Source organism: Battus philenor, unplaced genomic scaffold (assembly GCF_028537555.1).
Source record: "Battus philenor isolate CCGP_79_NKW_IND1 unplaced genomic scaffold, ilBatPhil1.0.hap1 SCAF_6, whole genome shotgun sequence".
Classification (NCBI taxonomy): Eukaryota; Metazoa; Arthropoda; class Insecta; order Lepidoptera; family Papilionidae; genus Battus; species Battus philenor.
Genome location: NW_027181726.1, coordinates 14,811,374 through 14,827,318, shown reverse-complemented (window position 1 = coordinate 14,827,318; position 15,945 = coordinate 14,811,374). Strand labels below are relative to the sequence as shown.

Below are 15,945 nucleotides of genomic sequence, written 5' to 3'. Positions count from 1 at the left end.
ATTAATGATAAGCATTGATTGATTTTCATATTGAAATCGTAAAGATGCAGTTGGTGAAAATATATTAAATGTAATTGAAAATTATAGTTTATGTATAGATACTTGAAGTCACGGAAAAGTTTAAATAATCCGAATATTATGGAATATTTAGTTATTAATTAGTTTATTCGGTATTATATATTGACAAAAAGGTTTCAATGAAGGTTACATGATTTGACAAGTTTTTTTTTTATTGACGTTATATTACGTTAAATAGACATATAGACAACTCTGCAGAAATAAGACTCAAAATATTACATTCTACCAAATAATTTGTAGTGTCATTATATTTAATAATATTTATAATTCATAGATGAACTTAAAATATATGTAACTTAATGCGTAATCCTAAATTTGGTATTTATATTATGGCCCATTCTGAAATGATTCTTGATACCAGTGTTTCCCAACCTTTTTTGTGTTATGCCCCTCCATTTCTAAAATTCATACGCCCTTCTATGTAACATTGAACATTTCAATATTAAAGCGATGGGAATAGGCTAGTGTCGAGTCCCTGTTTGAATTTAACAATCAGATTGCTCCTCTGTGTGGCGTGGGTCCCACGTTGGGAAACACTGATTTATACGATACCCTTGCATTTAAAAATTCTATCGATATTTATAAAATAAACGGCGTTTAATGAAATATTCGCGTATACCAATGAAGAGAATCGATTGAATGAAAGTGGATCGATTTTTGAAATAAAATCATAGCATGAATACGTTTTTCTAGATTTTCTACATTTGATTAAAATATCTTTGAATGTTTTAGTATAATAAATTGTGTTGTATTTTTGTCAATATGACACGATTTTAATGTAATTTAAGTTTGATATTATTTTCCGTCATTCGCGCCGATATACCTACCGATCACAAATATTTAATGTTGGTAATGCCGATTAAAAACAATAAATCGATTGTAATTTGCACTGGCATTTGCTTAATTTTGTGGTCACCACTCAACAAATAGAGAAAACACGTGCTTATGTTTTGATTAATGTTTGTAAAAAAAGTCATTAAATTAAGGTAAAGGAAGTAATAGTGTTCAGATTTTTTAGGGTTTTAAAATCAACATTCCCGTCCCTGTACTGTTTCTGCGGTTGTACTTTGGTCTCATATTTTCATTGAAAATTTCGGTTGTTTAATATAAATGACAATAGATGTAAGATTAACATAGTTTTATATGACAAATAGATACAAATTTATTAGCTGTAGTTATGTTGTGTTCATGATCACATTTGTTGACATTGCTTGTAGCTCGATTGAATATATTTGTCTATCGACATTGGCTATTTATCATTAACAACTGTTTGCTTGCAGATTTAAAATTTTGTCATTGATGTAAAATTCATATACCAGTCTTTTATTTAAATATCTAGTCTTTTTTAAACTTAAATACTGCCTTAACCAATTTTTAACAAGCGCATAACTAGAATTTGAACTGTTTTTTTAGTTTCTTCATACCTTTTAATTTATTTCCATCTAACATAGACTTAAATCTTGAGATTCTATTAGGTTTTTAATATGTCCTTAACTACTAAGCTTGATATGGCCAAATCCTTCTGTTCTTGGCAAGTCTTTATGATTTTTAAAAATATTAACGTATTTAATTCGATTTCGGTGTTTTGGATCGAGAGACAACTTTTATAATCAACATATTATAATAGCATAATATATGTATTTTATTTAGATATTTAAGTTAGTGTTAAGATATACTTAACAGTGCCAATTAACTTACATATGGTAAGAATAATATTTGTTAGATATATCGGGATATTTTTTTTAAGTTTTAGGAACACAAGTTGGTTTGGTGTTTCAGTTTATTTAATATAAAAGTATTAATAATAGAGTACGTATTCGAATACTTTATAAGAAGGAATTGTAATAATTTCAAATTTTTAATTGGCAAATTTAGATTTTTACCCAATACTGTTTTAAAAAGTTGCGTTAGATTGAAACATTTTTTAAGACTCAACCAATAAAATTCGCATCGGTGGATATTTCAATGTATAAGTTCAAATAGAAACGTTCAGCTGATGACTTATGAATCGGTGCTATATTCTAATACATATTGTACCTAATTAACTCGTAGTGCTTCCAGATGTATAAAATAGTGTATAAGAACAGTTTACGACCTGTTATTGCTGCCGCAAAGTATAGTTTCAACGTAATGGCGCCCGTATTTAACGTGGATTATTATTTATTAGAAAATAAACTTGTTTAAAATAATAACTTTGTTTTATTTAAAACAAAAATTAAGTGTGTAATCCTCATCATATGAAATACCACATGGTGATGAGTGTGAAAGCTTTAAAAGATAAATATATAAATGATTTGCTATAAATTGAAACACATTTTGAAAATTAGGAATACTGCAAATTTAAATCAATTATTGTTAACGGTCTGTTCCTGTAGACTGTACTTCCAAATGTCATTGGCCTGTAGCTTTTAAAAAAAACATTTTATTTCACCAGACTGGTTTCTGTGACTAAGTGACTGCGCTCTTTTTTGTCACATATCAGTGATCATTTAAGACAGTATTTTTATGCCCCCTATATTGGAGCCCTCTCATAGTCCCCCATCGTGGACCAGGCTATTTCTAATGATAATTTTTTAACATTTCTATTATTTTCTTTCTCTTTTATCCATCTCAATTTCTTCCATTAATTCCTTTATTATCCGTCAAATTCTTTTGCGTACCTTTTCAACGTACCGTCCCTTTTTTGTTTACCTTTCATACATTACTTCTTTCCTCTCTCTTTTCACTAGAATACTGCATTTTACAATTTTTTTTGTCTATACTTATGTTAGGTCCTTGAACTTTACATAGGTTGTTTGGAAATAGTACACCTATTAGCTATAAATAGACTTACCATAATTACGAAGAGCCAAACCGGGACGCAGAAGAGAAAGAGGCTCATTTTCATTTTGCTTCTCGCTTAATTTGTGTTTTTCATATTTGAAATGGAATCAAAATTATTATGAATTGAAAACATAATAGTTAATGTGAATATATTTTTTATCAAAAAGAAAAAGAGACGAAGTACAATTAATACAAACAACACTAAAAATTTTCCCGGTTTTATTATTCACCCACGCTTGCTTTATATTTTTCACTAGAGTGCACTTTCTTCAGAATCGTTTTGTCGTGCTTAATTTTGTCATAAAATTCACTGCATGACATGTTCAAGTTGAGTTTGCACGTAAGCGAGGCTTCCACATCGCATTCTTCCATCCTCCCCCGATCGTCAGACCTCATTTTTTTATCTGTGAAAAAATTCCACTGGCGCTGAAGTACCCGGGTAGACACATAGCAAACTCCACAATTTTTTTTAATTCGGCACCTCAATACGCTTACGCATCCAGTCGGCATCACTCGTTCACGTTCGCTTTTGTTTCGTCTTTGGCGCGGGTGGCACGGGGGAACGATTGGTTGGGGTGTCGGTGCTTTTCAAGTTTGACCGGGACGCTAATGCAGACCGGCCGGAACGCCGGGGCAGGGATCTCAAACCGGGACTATCCCGGTCAAACCGGGATGTATGGTAAGCCTAGCTATAAAGCTTTAAAACTGCTCACAAATGATCTATACATTCACTCACCATTAAAGCTTATAGCTATATGTATGTCTGAATGAATAAAACAAAGTTATTCAAACTTCACCAACAATTAATATTTTATTAAATAAATTTCGCATTAATATTTGCCTGACATCCTGTCTTCAAATAAAAGTGGGTACAGTGTCATTATATTAATTTTGGGAGCATAGTTATGCAATAGGTAGTATAAATATTAGTCAGGTTATTTATTGTTACGGATTGATCCTTAAACTTTATTGTTTATTCTATATCTTATTCAATTTTTTAATGCATTAAATTAAATCTTTAGGAGAACTTTGGTATTTTTAGCGTGCAAGAGAGGCGCTTCGTCGTAGATCGATGGTTATTTACCTTTAGGGCTACTTCCCTCGCCAACATGTCAGCCTGCTTGTTCCCCTCCAAACCCGCATGCGCCTTCATCCATCAGAATCTAATGTTTTGTCAACACAGGCCAAATTAGCTCTTATTTCGGATGACATGGTGGCGGTTCCTCAGTCGCTGAGGCCGTCGGCAGCACCGTCATTCATTAGAAACATCAACAACCTTCAAAATAGCGCAGATATAGGACTAGTAGACAGGGCTATAATTGTGATGTTTCAGCTTTTGACCTCCAGGGCACTGTGCACCGTTTTTTGTAAGCTTTGCATGTCGAATACAACAAGGCAACAATCCCTTAGCATAATAGTAAAGGCATTCTGTCCTGATATGAGGTCCGCCGCAATTATTACAAGCTTGTGGTCTCTATAAAACAGCGGACTGGAGTAGTGGAGTAAAGGTGAGAAGTCGCCCACCCATTTTTTGGGTCGCTCAATATAAAGTTTGATGTGGACGAGGTGTGGATTGCAGCAGTGCCGTTGGAACTACACCACGAAGCTTTAGTCAGCAGTGGACAGGTCTATGAAGAAATACTTTTTCCAGGCCTTTATGGCGACCACGACTTTTTCATCAGCGCCGACAAGACATCAAGAACTATCATCATCAAACGCCTTATCTTTACTTCTTTGACCTTAGGACCGCGGTCCGCCTTCATCCTTCTGACTACAGCCTTGACCTGTACCTGATGGTGCACGTAAGCAACACTTTTTGGTTTCTGATCTCCGGGAAACTGTCGACCCTGGCGCCCGTTGAACATGGGACACCAGCCTCTTTGACCTTTGTGTGTAGACCTATTACTTGTGTCCTCTGGTTTCTTGCTCCGTATTACTAGTGAGTGGCTGTAGATATTTATGAGCGTCTGAGAGCTATGTTGAACTTCACGATGAATGACCTTCGCAAAACGTTTTCTGTTAATCTGAAGCAGGGCCCTGATACAGATCCTTGGCAACCCCATGAGCGCTTGAACAATTTTGTTCGCCATTGGACTGGTCGGCGAAGGTTCATCGCTATCGCTCGGAGATGCGCCTTGCCGAGGGTATCCGCACTCGGACTTTTTCGAGACTGCCGCAGATGGTCTGAATTCCACAAATGCATCAGAGCCGGCGCTAGGGATGTTGCCCCTTCTTTTACTGAGGCAATCCTGGTCGCGGTTCTCGGTTACAGCTCGCGAAAATGGTTCAGCAAGTTCCACACTTGAACATTGAAGATTATAAGTTCTTTTTTACTGCTTTTTACCATTACTACAAAGGCAGATTAATTCCTGTCCCATCACTACAGTCTACAAGTTATCGGCGATAACTCTCCCAGGACTTACTCTTTTTTTATTTAATTATTTCTCTAAGAAAGCGCCAGAGAACTTCGGCTTATGGGAACCAATAACGGCCCTTCGAGGTAATTTAAATATCGAGTATATTCTGATACATTTCTCGTGCTACCGTCACGTTTGCGTATTAATAATTCCGATTTGTCCTTTTCGGAGATCCACTTAAGGCTGATTCTCATTACATAGGTCTTTTCGAAGGCTCCAAAAAATGTTCTCCAGAAAGATGTACCGTGATCGGCCACTCAGGTCTGCAGGCTTGGTCAAACTTAAATTTATCAACAGTGTATCTTGGTAGGCTATCCGATTTATATACCCGTCGTAATGCTCCCGGGGGCTTCGCTCTTCGTTCCCTGTTGTCTTTGATCACTAGGTACTTCACTGGTAACCACGCTAGCCACGTGGTTTCTAGATTCTTCAGTCCTGCTCTGGACTTGCAGCTAGGGTCAGCTATGAACCTAGCCAAGTTGAGCCTTTTAATGCTGAGACGCACCATCTGGCTTCAACAGTGCACTTTTTGTAGCTCTTATACTAGACAAATCTTTGCACATAACCTCAAAATTTAAAGGTTTTTTTATATTTCCACCAATTCTGTTGAAAAAATCTGAGACTGGTACCAAAATGTTCTGGTGCCTACTCCGCACAATAATGCAGTTCAACGAGAGTGTCCTCGCGACAAATCGCGCGGCAATCACACTGTTTCACTTTTGCTACTTTATATTTCCTTTTAAAAATTATAGTTTTTTTCACATCTCTATCGACTTATCTGTGGCTCGTGCTCACCTGCTTTTTCACGGTTGTTTTATTGGGCATTTTATCGCTGAGAGATATACTGTCTTAACACATAGAGAATAACAGAGACGTGCGTTCGGCACGAAATCTGGCGCATAACTGGGGTATTTACGCCATACGAGCAAAGTTTAATAATTTCAATTGTCTTATGAAGCCAATGTTAGGTTGTATTGAGGGCCTTTTACTTTTAAGCAAGCTATAGGCATCTTCATAGTTCATTCCCTTGGATATCAAATATGCTATTGCTACCATTGAAGTGCGAGAAACACCAGCATTACAATGTACTAAAACATTTTCTTTTTTATCCACAGCCGACTGAATGAAAGGCAGGCATTCAACAAGCACCAATTCTATATCAGTTTCAGGTAAATCTAAACACTGAACATATTTATAATTAGCTTCAACTATCACTTGTATACCTAAGCTAAGTACATTAGTTATATTATAGTCCTTCAAGATTTTATTTTCAGCACAGTCCTGCGAACCAATGTACAAATGATCAACAATCATGACTGGCACATTGTCTGGTTTCGTATCTACCACAAATCCGTAATCACTTGGTAGTAATGTAACACTTTTATTTTTACCCTCAACATATCTTTTACCGTTTGCACATGTCACTACTGTCTCTGTCCTTTTCAATTTCATTTTATTTTTCACTAATTCTTCTAGAAAACTCATTTTTAGTAACTAATATTTTATTCTTTCACTGTAGATGTCAGTTCAGAGCATGTTTCTTCTTCATACACTAAATCTTCAGGGTCATATTCGACATTGCATAGATATAATCCATCAGGTGGACAGGTTTGAATGAAACTATGCCATGAATGCTTTGATGGAATTTGAAGCATCACTTTAACATCCTCCGGAGATAATTTTCCTACTGCTACAGATGATAAAGTCCCCACCATTCGCCTAATCTGCAAGAAATATTAAAAATGTTATTTAGTATTACCTATCACATGAGTTTTGAGTAATTTAATATAGTACATCTCTCAATAGATACAGCACCAATCTAATATAGGTTAAACTTAGCCACATGTAGTGTGTTCGCATATATTATGAAGAATAAGTTTATGACTTTACCTGATTATGAACAAAAGAACTCCCTTTAATCTCCACTTCCCAATAGTCAAACTTGTTATCCTGTCTGGTAGTGTAGCTAGTGACCATGGGTTGCCCAGGCCTGACATCAATGGAGTGTATCACTCTACGGTTGTGCTTAATTTCAGACAACTTGTCGAATTTCTTGAATGTGGTGAAGTCGTGGTAGCCGACTAAATACTTTGCAGCCTCTTTGAACCTCTCAATGTCAAAATTTTTACTCCTGAATATTAAATATGTACTTGAAAATTATATACATACAAGCAAACACAAATACAATATGGTAAGCACACAAGTGGTAGATGCCTCATGGGACTGTGTTACAATTTAATTCCAGGGTAGCAGCAATTGTGTTCATCACATCATTTATCACTTCAGCCACAGGAAGTTCACAGCTGGACATAGGCCCCCCAAATAGCTTTCCAGTGTGCGTGATTAAAAGATGTTTGCATTTAACTTAAAATTCAACCAAAAATACAACCATGCCAAGTAAATAATTATTAAAAGCTTATAATTATCAGGAAAAACTTAATTTTAAAAATTACGCGTTAATTATTAAAAAAATTTTTTTAAAGTCTGGATAAGCGTATTGGCTGTTTAGAAAAAAATTGAAACATGGACAGTGACACATTTGCATCGCACAACTCTTAATAATTCATGCATTTGCTTACCTACCTACTCGTGTAATATAGTATACTATATATGTATAAGATACCTTAGAAACTGGCACCGTCTCCATTCTTCTATGGGCATATAAGAAGCAATTATTTGCTTCTCTGGCAGTATAACATCTGGTTTTAGAACTGCTAATCTGTAAACAAATAAATGAGTAAAACACATTTGTTTGTATGTCACACTATATCCACAATGTCGCAGCATGATGTTTAGTATGTGGTTGGGATCTGTTCCAGCCCTGTAGCTCCCTTCAAAGCAAACAAATTTCCGATAGATTATCAATAACATATACAGGGTTATTCATTTCAGGTGTCAATTTTTTTTAGAGGAGATTGGATAGCTCATCAATTGTATGTTCAGTACCTCCCATAAAACAAGAATTGTCTAAAATCAGATTACTACATATTAAAATGAATTGTTGTTTAGTGTATGTCCCTGCAGACTTTTTACTGAAGACATTGGCCCATCACTTTCCAATTGAAAAATTAAATATTGTAACATGTGAAGTCATAACTTTATAAAGAGTAATTGTAAATAGGGTTAAAGGATTTTAAGTTTTTTTCACCATATTGAAGCTTTTACACCTATAAGCAATTACTCTGTACGTAGTGCTGGTGCTTTGGAATGGATATTTAAATTGTTGGTTAGTTATAACAGCACTTTAACAGAACTTTTGTACCAAACCAAAAAAGGCTGAGTAAGACAGAAATTTATATCTACCTGAGCATGAGAGAAAATAGTAAAAACAACATTTTCCTTTTCCTATAGTAACAGAGTAAATTAAAATGAGTCTGTCACTTTCAAATATTGACAACAATAAAAATTAAAAAAATGTATCAAAACAACCAAATATTATTATACCATCATCATTATGTTCACTGTTGAACTAAGGCATATAGCAATACAATGATAATATCAACATATTATTACAAAAGTCATGTACGAGTATTATAAAAAAAATAAGTTTCTAATTTTTATTTAAAATGAAGGAATTAAATCAATATTATTGAAGTAGGAAGTATATATCATGTACATAAATCAATATTTATTTATATCATACCTGTATAAATATGTCCTTGATTTAGCATTAAACCTGGCACTGAATCCATCAGACACCCTCATGCATTTCTTCACATGTATACTAGCATCATGTTTGTAGAAGAATTTGTTTAGTTCAACAGTTATCCACTCCGGGTCATAGATCCCGGACCCTTGTCTATCCAAATCAATGTGTGCGCTGCTATTAATTGCATGGACCCCTCCATCTGTACTATAATAAATTAATATTTTAATATTAATTAAACAAATATGCTTAGTGATATGTTTTTTGAATATCTTTAGAATAAGACCAAAGTTACCTTTTATCTATTAATAACAGTAAAAAGATTTTAAGGTAACATGTTATGGCATATATAAAATGAATACTGATTTAATGGTTTCATTATAGTTGACGGTCCTGATGGGTCCGTGGACCCTTGTTTAATGAAGCTGTAAAAGCCTTAGGGCTAAAACCGCACTAACTTGTCACAAAACAATACAACACAATGGTTTTATTTTATTAATAGCTCACAATAACTGTAATCAAGTTCAGTTTTCATTTTTGTGTAATTATATTTTACAAAATTGATACTGCTCCTATATCTTTCAAAACTTCTTTTAAATTATCGTAACTATTTAATTTGAATGTATATTTAGTAATTTTAAAAAAATACCTTTTTGCAATTCATTTTACTATATATTTATTTAAAGCTAGTAAAAAAATTCAAATTTTGAAAATTGGCTAGAACTATCATGGTGCTTGGTTATTCCTGTTATACCTCCAATTCAAAATATTATACGAAATTATTAATCAGTATTATTCAATGGGGGTAGAACTAAAAAACGAACATTACTTTTTATTGAACTTTGAGTTCAATGCTATATAGTAAAACTGTGAACTTAATATTATTATCTAAGATTAGATTAATGGTTACAATATGTTATAAAATACAAGTATAAATTTAATTACAATGGGTTTTCTGTATCTAAACTAGGCCTAGCTAAGGTCTTAGATGTTCACTGTTCCGTGCATTTTTACATCATATTGTTTACCACAGGTGATATTCGACTTGTGTCGGAAACTATTAGCCTTTTTAGTTTTTACTGCTTCCTCGCATTCAGACCTCTAGGATCCGGAATTTGTAAGTTAATAAAAAAAATCTTACTTACCGGCTAGATAGCGTGACGTTCGGATAATTTATGGACCTAAATTTCAGAAGCCCGATTTCCATCAATCCCTGTATACTTTCTGGATCAGGGTAATTCCTCCCACCCTTTAACCATAGTTTCTCTGCCGATCTACAAATAGGTATAGCTTAAAATTTATTATAGTAAACAAATTTTTATAATATTTTTCAATGTGTACAGCACCTAAACTTCGTTCCGATATATGAAAAAAATGTGAGATATCTAGCTTTCATTTTGCTTAAATGTTAGTACTGTTAAATGTATTGTAACATATTAAATTTCACATAAGAAATAAATATTCTTAACCTATAAATTAACCATAAACAATTGAGGTAGACAATATCAATAACATGTTTATTTTTATTGTTAAAAGAAAACGAGTCTATATCTTGCACTGCTATTTTGCTTTTGAACACTAAAACAGTGTACGGAAAAAAGGCTATATATTAGTAACCAATTAATGAATAAAATAATATATAAAAATAAAAAACTTGGAAATACGGTAATAAATAAAGATGATAAAATTCAATTTGTCTAACCATTAGATTTTTTGTGTTTTAATTTCACAAATAATAACATTATTCTTGACAAATCCTGATTACAATCAATAAATTCCATCATTTCTGATTCGTACAATAGATAAATCCGGTATTACGGTAACCGTGTTATTACCTAACTTATACTTTTGTTAATTTAAAAGAAGAATATAATAATCCTTAACAATATTTTTTATATTTTGTGTAAATTTATTATTAAGAAAATTGTATTGGTTTTTATACACACTTTCTAAAAGTTTCAAGTACTTTGATGTGGAGCATGTAACACTTTCTATTGTTATATAAAAATACTAACAACAATGTTTTGTAATTTTGTTGTTGACGTTGACGTTTTGCTGTCATATTAAAAATGGCCCGACGGACGTGGCAAGAGTTTATCTTATTAGTGTTAATATTTACGATTTTATCAATCGGCGGCAATGCACAGTCTACATCTTCAGGACCATGGTACGAAAACCTTCCCGCCGTGACCATGGACTACAAGGTTCACATCGATGCAGGCAAAGAAGACTGTTACTTTCAATACGTGCAACCGGGCGCCACATTCTACGCCAGCTACCAGGTAATTAACATCTCGTTCTGTATTGGACCACGTCACAATACAATAAATATTTAAAGGGCTTTAATTGTACGAAGTTATTAAATAGGCTTTATTTAATATTTAAGTTTAAATTTGTAGGTTTTAAAAGGCGGTGATGGAATGTGCGGCTTCGCTGTTCGTCATCCGAATGGACAGATTGTACATCCTTACGAGTGGCGGCAGAGTGCTGAATACGCGGACCAGACTAGCTCCGGTGGCTACTATGCTGTGTGCATTGATAACCAGTTCTCCAGGTTTGCTGGCAAGCTGGTCAATTTGTACTTGTCAGTGATCAGATATGACATGTGGGAGAAGTACGCCAAGGAGGTTGAGGAGCTTGACATGAATATTAAGAACTTTACAGTAAGTTTTTATTTCTACATATTTTTTAGTATAATATCTGAGGACAGGTTTTTTGTATTTGCTTATTTATTATTGATGACTGATAATTTAAATTATTTATGCTTTAAGAAAGTGAATTTCTGTGTGTAGTTCTCGGCTATAATTATATGAAGTCTTGATTTGAATTTATTTCATTCAAATCAAAATTCTTGATTTGGGTTCTAGCTACAATTGGTAAATACCATAAGGTGAGCCTGTCTATAAAGACAAGTGGTGTATTAATATATATTTGTTTTAGAACTTTCAAATTTCACTATTTACTTATACATTTTATGTATTTTTTTACTACATTCACTTTTTATTCTATTCATCTTCTCAGGTGAATTAAAAAAATATAAAAGACACATAAGAAGTGCACATTTTTATTAATGGTATTGGTAATCTTAACATATCATTCTGAAAATTAATGAGATGAGTTTACCAGTGGCTTATTTGAGTATGTCACAGTGTTCCTCTTATTAACATCAGAAATGGGTGATAACATAAATGTTTTCTGTGCAGCATTCCATTCAGTTTGTGGAGCGCAACATCAATGACATCTTGCAGTACCAGTACCATTCCAGGGCAAGGGAGTCCCGTGATTACAACTTACTGCAGGACAATAATGCTTATGTACTTAGGTAAGTCACTTTTGACTATTATTTTTAAGTAGAAACATTATTCTATTTTCTATATAAGAATCCACTTTTTATATAGAGTTAGGATATTCAGAATATCCCTGTTTAATTTTATAGGATCCATAAAATTTATAGATTATTTGTGGACAACCGCTTATGGTATAAATTCCTCTGCTGTGTTTTTTAATCATCGTGTAATAAATGTTAAAAGTTTAATAAAAAAAATAATGAGCACCCTATTGCAGTATAAAGGCTTTTTTATAGTGATACAGCTTGCAAATGAATAGTTTTAACTGCGGTAATAAGGTTATTGAAAGTCTTAGAAAAACCATCTAAAATTCTTGTGGACTCTTAGATCAGAGTGTGTTTGAATATCATAGCTATGAATTTAATATTGACATTATAAATGAGATCCATTTGATTTTAGTATCTATCATATTAGGTTCTTTTGGCATTCTTCCCATGCCATACACAAGCGATTACTAAATAATCTAAGTGGACAAGAACATAAATAGATAAATAAATATATCTAAAGTTCAAGAGCTCTGGATAGGGTCTACTTGGGATTTCTCTGCTAGATGGAATTAATTATCAGAGGATTTATTGAGAAATGAAAGTAACCAACTTATATATGTGGATTAGCAAGTTAAAGTAGGCAGGCCATATCAGTCACAAAACAAGTCATTGCGGCCTTTAGGTTCTAGAGCATGGGACATCTATCCAAAAAGAAAGACAGCCTTTTTATAAGAAAATACAGAATGCAAGCTGCTCCCAAGTGGTTCTTTTGGAAATCTATAGGAGAGGTCTATAGTAGTAGATATCCTATGCCCAAAATGATGATGATTATATAGAATTTTTGTGTTACTATGTAAAGAACTTTTTAATCAAAGAATATCAAGGATGCAATGAGTAAAGGAGTTAGATAACTATACCTGCTTGTGTAGGTTGACAACATTGTAATTTGATTAATAATACAGGCAGACTCCTAAAATAGTTTCTCTTGGTAATTTATCAATTAGTGTAATACATTTTAGCTGCTTTTATCATTTCTTTAGATACATGTGATTTCAATTATCTTCCAGTCTTTGATTATAAAAAGTTGAATGTGTGTTTGAAACTTGAAATTACCATTTAGGTATTATTTCCTATCTATATTCTTATATGAACCAATAGACTCTTACTGCTAGGTATAGGCCAGCCCACAGAGGTAGCCAAGATAGGTCTTGCCATGACCCCATCCAACCATCACCCGCTAACCTATATTACTGACAATGACTGATTGTTTCATTTCAGATGGTCATTCATTCAAATCCTGGCCATTGCAGCTACGGGAACTCTCCAAGTTTATTTCGTAAGAAAACTTTTTGAGGTTAAGGATAATTCATCTAAAACTAGGATTTAATTAACTTCATGTTTAATCTTATGAAAACTTTTATTGTTATACTTTACTCTGACTGAAACTTTGTCAATCAAATTGTTCTAATCTCGCCGTGTCAATCTTTTTTAATGATCTCTCATTTTTATTTTGTTATTTTGTAAGTGTTTACAGTTGGGAGTAAATGCATAATCAAAATACTCTCAATGCTTCACAAGGTGTTGTAATGAATTATTTTTTTTTATTTTTAATCTACATCAATTTGCTTAGTGTAGATACTAATTGTATTTTAAATGTTACATGAGATTCAACCCTATTTTTAAATAACAAAAACATAGTTCATATTTTTATATACCTATTATACATATCTCACTGTAAGAGAATAAATGTATATTTTAAATATTCTACTTATGGAATCGATTGGGTGCCAATTGTATAAGCTGTTAATTATATGTACAAATGTCGAACTCATTTGTGATAATTGGCATATAAAATGATTAAATTAATGTTGAGTACTTAAAAATGGTTTTATTTGATTAGACTTCCTAAATTACCAACTATGTATCCTGTCATATTGTTGTATTGTTATAATTGTGTATAAATCAAGAATAGTAAGCAGCATTTGATATAACACGTTAAATAGTAATGTTTAGTCTATATGTAGATAATGGTTAAAATTGATTTTGATATTGAACACTAATCCATATTTTCGACGAAAGATATTTCTAGTGCCAAATTAAATATGAAGTATTGAAATGTAAGAAAGTATAGGTTTGTCAAGTCAAATAATTTTCTATGCAATATCTTAGTCATTAATTTTTTGCCGCTTTGTGACTTAAAAATATCCCATTTTAGTTTTTTGTATCTATCTATTAATCAAGTGTTTGTTCTAGAGTACGAAATTTACATAAGCTATTATAGTAGATTTGTTTCTATGTGATTAGTTTGTGATGTCTTTTTGGAAATTTGGAGGTAATTTTTTTGTTTTTTAATTTTATCATACAATTGTTGCCTTCTAAATAACTACTCTCTATTATTTTTGTTATTGCAAAAATTCACATTTATATCCCACAAAATTACATTTTCTCTCATTGGTAAATATTTGTTGACAGAGGACAGATTAAAAAGTCAAAAGAATTAAAAGTAAATCTTTATTTCGTATTAACACCATAAGGATAAGTCTCAGCATATTAAATTAAAAGTAAATGTAATTATATACAATTAAAATAATTTACTTAATTCGTTAAAAATAAAGATACATTAACATAATATTATTTCACATTTAAACATCTGAAAATGGAGCCATTTTGTGCATAGTAACGCTAACTGCTATATTAAAAGCAATAATTACAAATAATTGATATAAAATCCTTAATGAAGTAAAATTTCTACATTAATGAAAGGTAACTGAAGAGAATGGTAATTGATTAAGAATATATAATTTGTACAATCAAACAAAACTATAGAAACAATTAACAACTTTGTTCAGGTGTTTGAAAGAGTTGTAAAATTCAAATTCAGATAATGGGTGATAATTAACGAAAAAAGAACAAATATTCTGTTCAAACACAACATCAAGGAATGTTTAATGAGTAAACACATATTGCTTATGATTATATAAACACGTCCGTCAACTCAACCGCTAATTGACTAGTGAATTTTTGTAGCGGCCAAGCGAAGCTTAGATTAAATGTATCCAAATGTCATATGCTCTAATAACTATGTCATACATATAAAGATGTATATATATAAAAATATAATCATACTGTACAATAATTCGCGAATCTCAAATGTAACTGTACAATACAGAATAACTAAAGTTACAACTTAAAGTGATATAGTTATTTATGGAATACATAGTACAGACCGATGTTTCCTGACAGTTTACCAAAAGTCATATTTATAGGTTAGGTTTATTTTACTATTAAAATCATCTTTAATTTGACTAATTAACATTTTAGCTTCTATTATTAAAATAGTAAATAATTATAAATAAAATATCCGATATTCATCGGCCAAATGACACTTTGGTAATATGTCTGTCGGTATAATGTCAGGTTACCCATACCAACAAGGTTCCAGAATTTAAAATTAATACAAATAATAGCCGTGTATATACTATTTCGTTTTAAAGCGTGTATATACATGTGATGAGTAAATGTCATATCTAAAAGTGAATAAAGGTCCTTGAAAATAAGTACCTATACAAGTAAAACACAATGTAACTTACATTTCTATACATTCTTATAAGGCAGTGTTAGGACGGACTTCTGTATAATAAGCCGCG

The 15,945-nt window shown here is 32.4% G+C and overlaps 3 protein-coding genes across 3 annotated transcripts; 1 reads left to right on the top strand and 2 right to left on the bottom strand.

Annotated features, from left to right (window-relative positions):
* Window positions 1–6,158: 6,158 nt before the first annotated feature.
* Window positions 6,159–6,803, bottom strand: Mkp (MAP kinase-specific phosphatase). The gene has a single exon (XM_068773758.1). The coding sequence runs from the start codon at window positions 6,801–6,803 to the stop codon at window positions 6,231–6,233; it is 573 nt and encodes a 190-aa protein (XP_068629859.1). The 3' UTR covers window positions 6,159–6,230.
* Window positions 6,804–6,820: 17 nt separating this feature from the next.
* On the bottom strand, window positions 6,821–10,418 carry LOC137930494 (tRNA pseudouridine synthase-like 1). Its single transcript, XM_068773759.1, has 6 exons — window positions 10,311–10,418; window positions 10,110–10,238; window positions 8,962–9,171; window positions 7,942–8,037; window positions 7,209–7,449; window positions 6,821–7,042 (listed from the first exon to the last, which is right to left on the bottom strand). Exons 1-6 carry the CDS (start codon window positions 10,358–10,360, stop codon window positions 6,821–6,823), a joined length of 948 nt encoding a protein of 315 aa, XP_068629860.1. The 5' UTR covers window positions 10,361–10,418.
* A 578-nt stretch (window positions 10,419–10,996) lies between these two features.
* On the top strand, window positions 10,997–14,139 carry loj (logjam). The gene is made up of 4 exons (XM_068773752.1): window positions 10,997–11,246; window positions 11,364–11,627; window positions 12,168–12,286; window positions 13,577–14,139. Exons 1-4 carry the CDS (start codon window positions 11,034–11,036, stop codon window positions 13,683–13,685), a joined length of 705 nt encoding a protein of 234 aa, XP_068629853.1. The 5' UTR covers window positions 10,997–11,033; the 3' UTR covers window positions 13,686–14,139.
* The last annotated feature ends 1,806 nt before the right edge of the window (window positions 14,140–15,945 follow it).

What these genes read in the sequence shown, in the direction of transcription:
- Mkp (XM_068773758.1), bottom strand. Translation starts at nt 6,803, where the DNA reads ATGAGTTTTCTAGAAGAATTAGTGAAAAATAAAATGAAATTGAAAAGG.
- LOC137930494 (XM_068773759.1), bottom strand. Translation starts at nt 10,360, where the DNA reads ATGAAAGCTAGATATCTCACATTTTTTTCATATATCGGAACGAAGTTT. An exon ending in AACGTCACGCTATCTAGCCG is followed by an intron (nt 9,172 to 10,109) that starts GTAAGTAAGATT and finishes AATTTATTATAG; the next exon opens with TACAGATGGAGGGGTCCATG. An exon ending in AGACGGTGCCAGTTTCTAAG is followed by an intron (nt 7,450 to 7,941) that starts GTATCTTATACA and finishes TTTAATATTCAG; the next exon opens with GAGTAAAAATTTTGACATTG.
- loj (XM_068773752.1), top strand. Translation starts at nt 11,034, where the DNA reads ATGGCCCGACGGACGTGGCAAGAGTTTATCTTATTAGTGTTAATATTT. An exon ending in TGAATATTAAGAACTTTACA is followed by an intron (nt 11,628 to 12,167) that starts GTAAGTTTTTAT and finishes TTTTCTGTGCAG; the next exon opens with CATTCCATTCAGTTTGTGGA. An exon ending in AATAATGCTTATGTACTTAG is followed by an intron (nt 12,287 to 13,576) that starts GTAAGTCACTTT and finishes GTTTCATTTCAG; the next exon opens with ATGGTCATTCATTCAAATCC.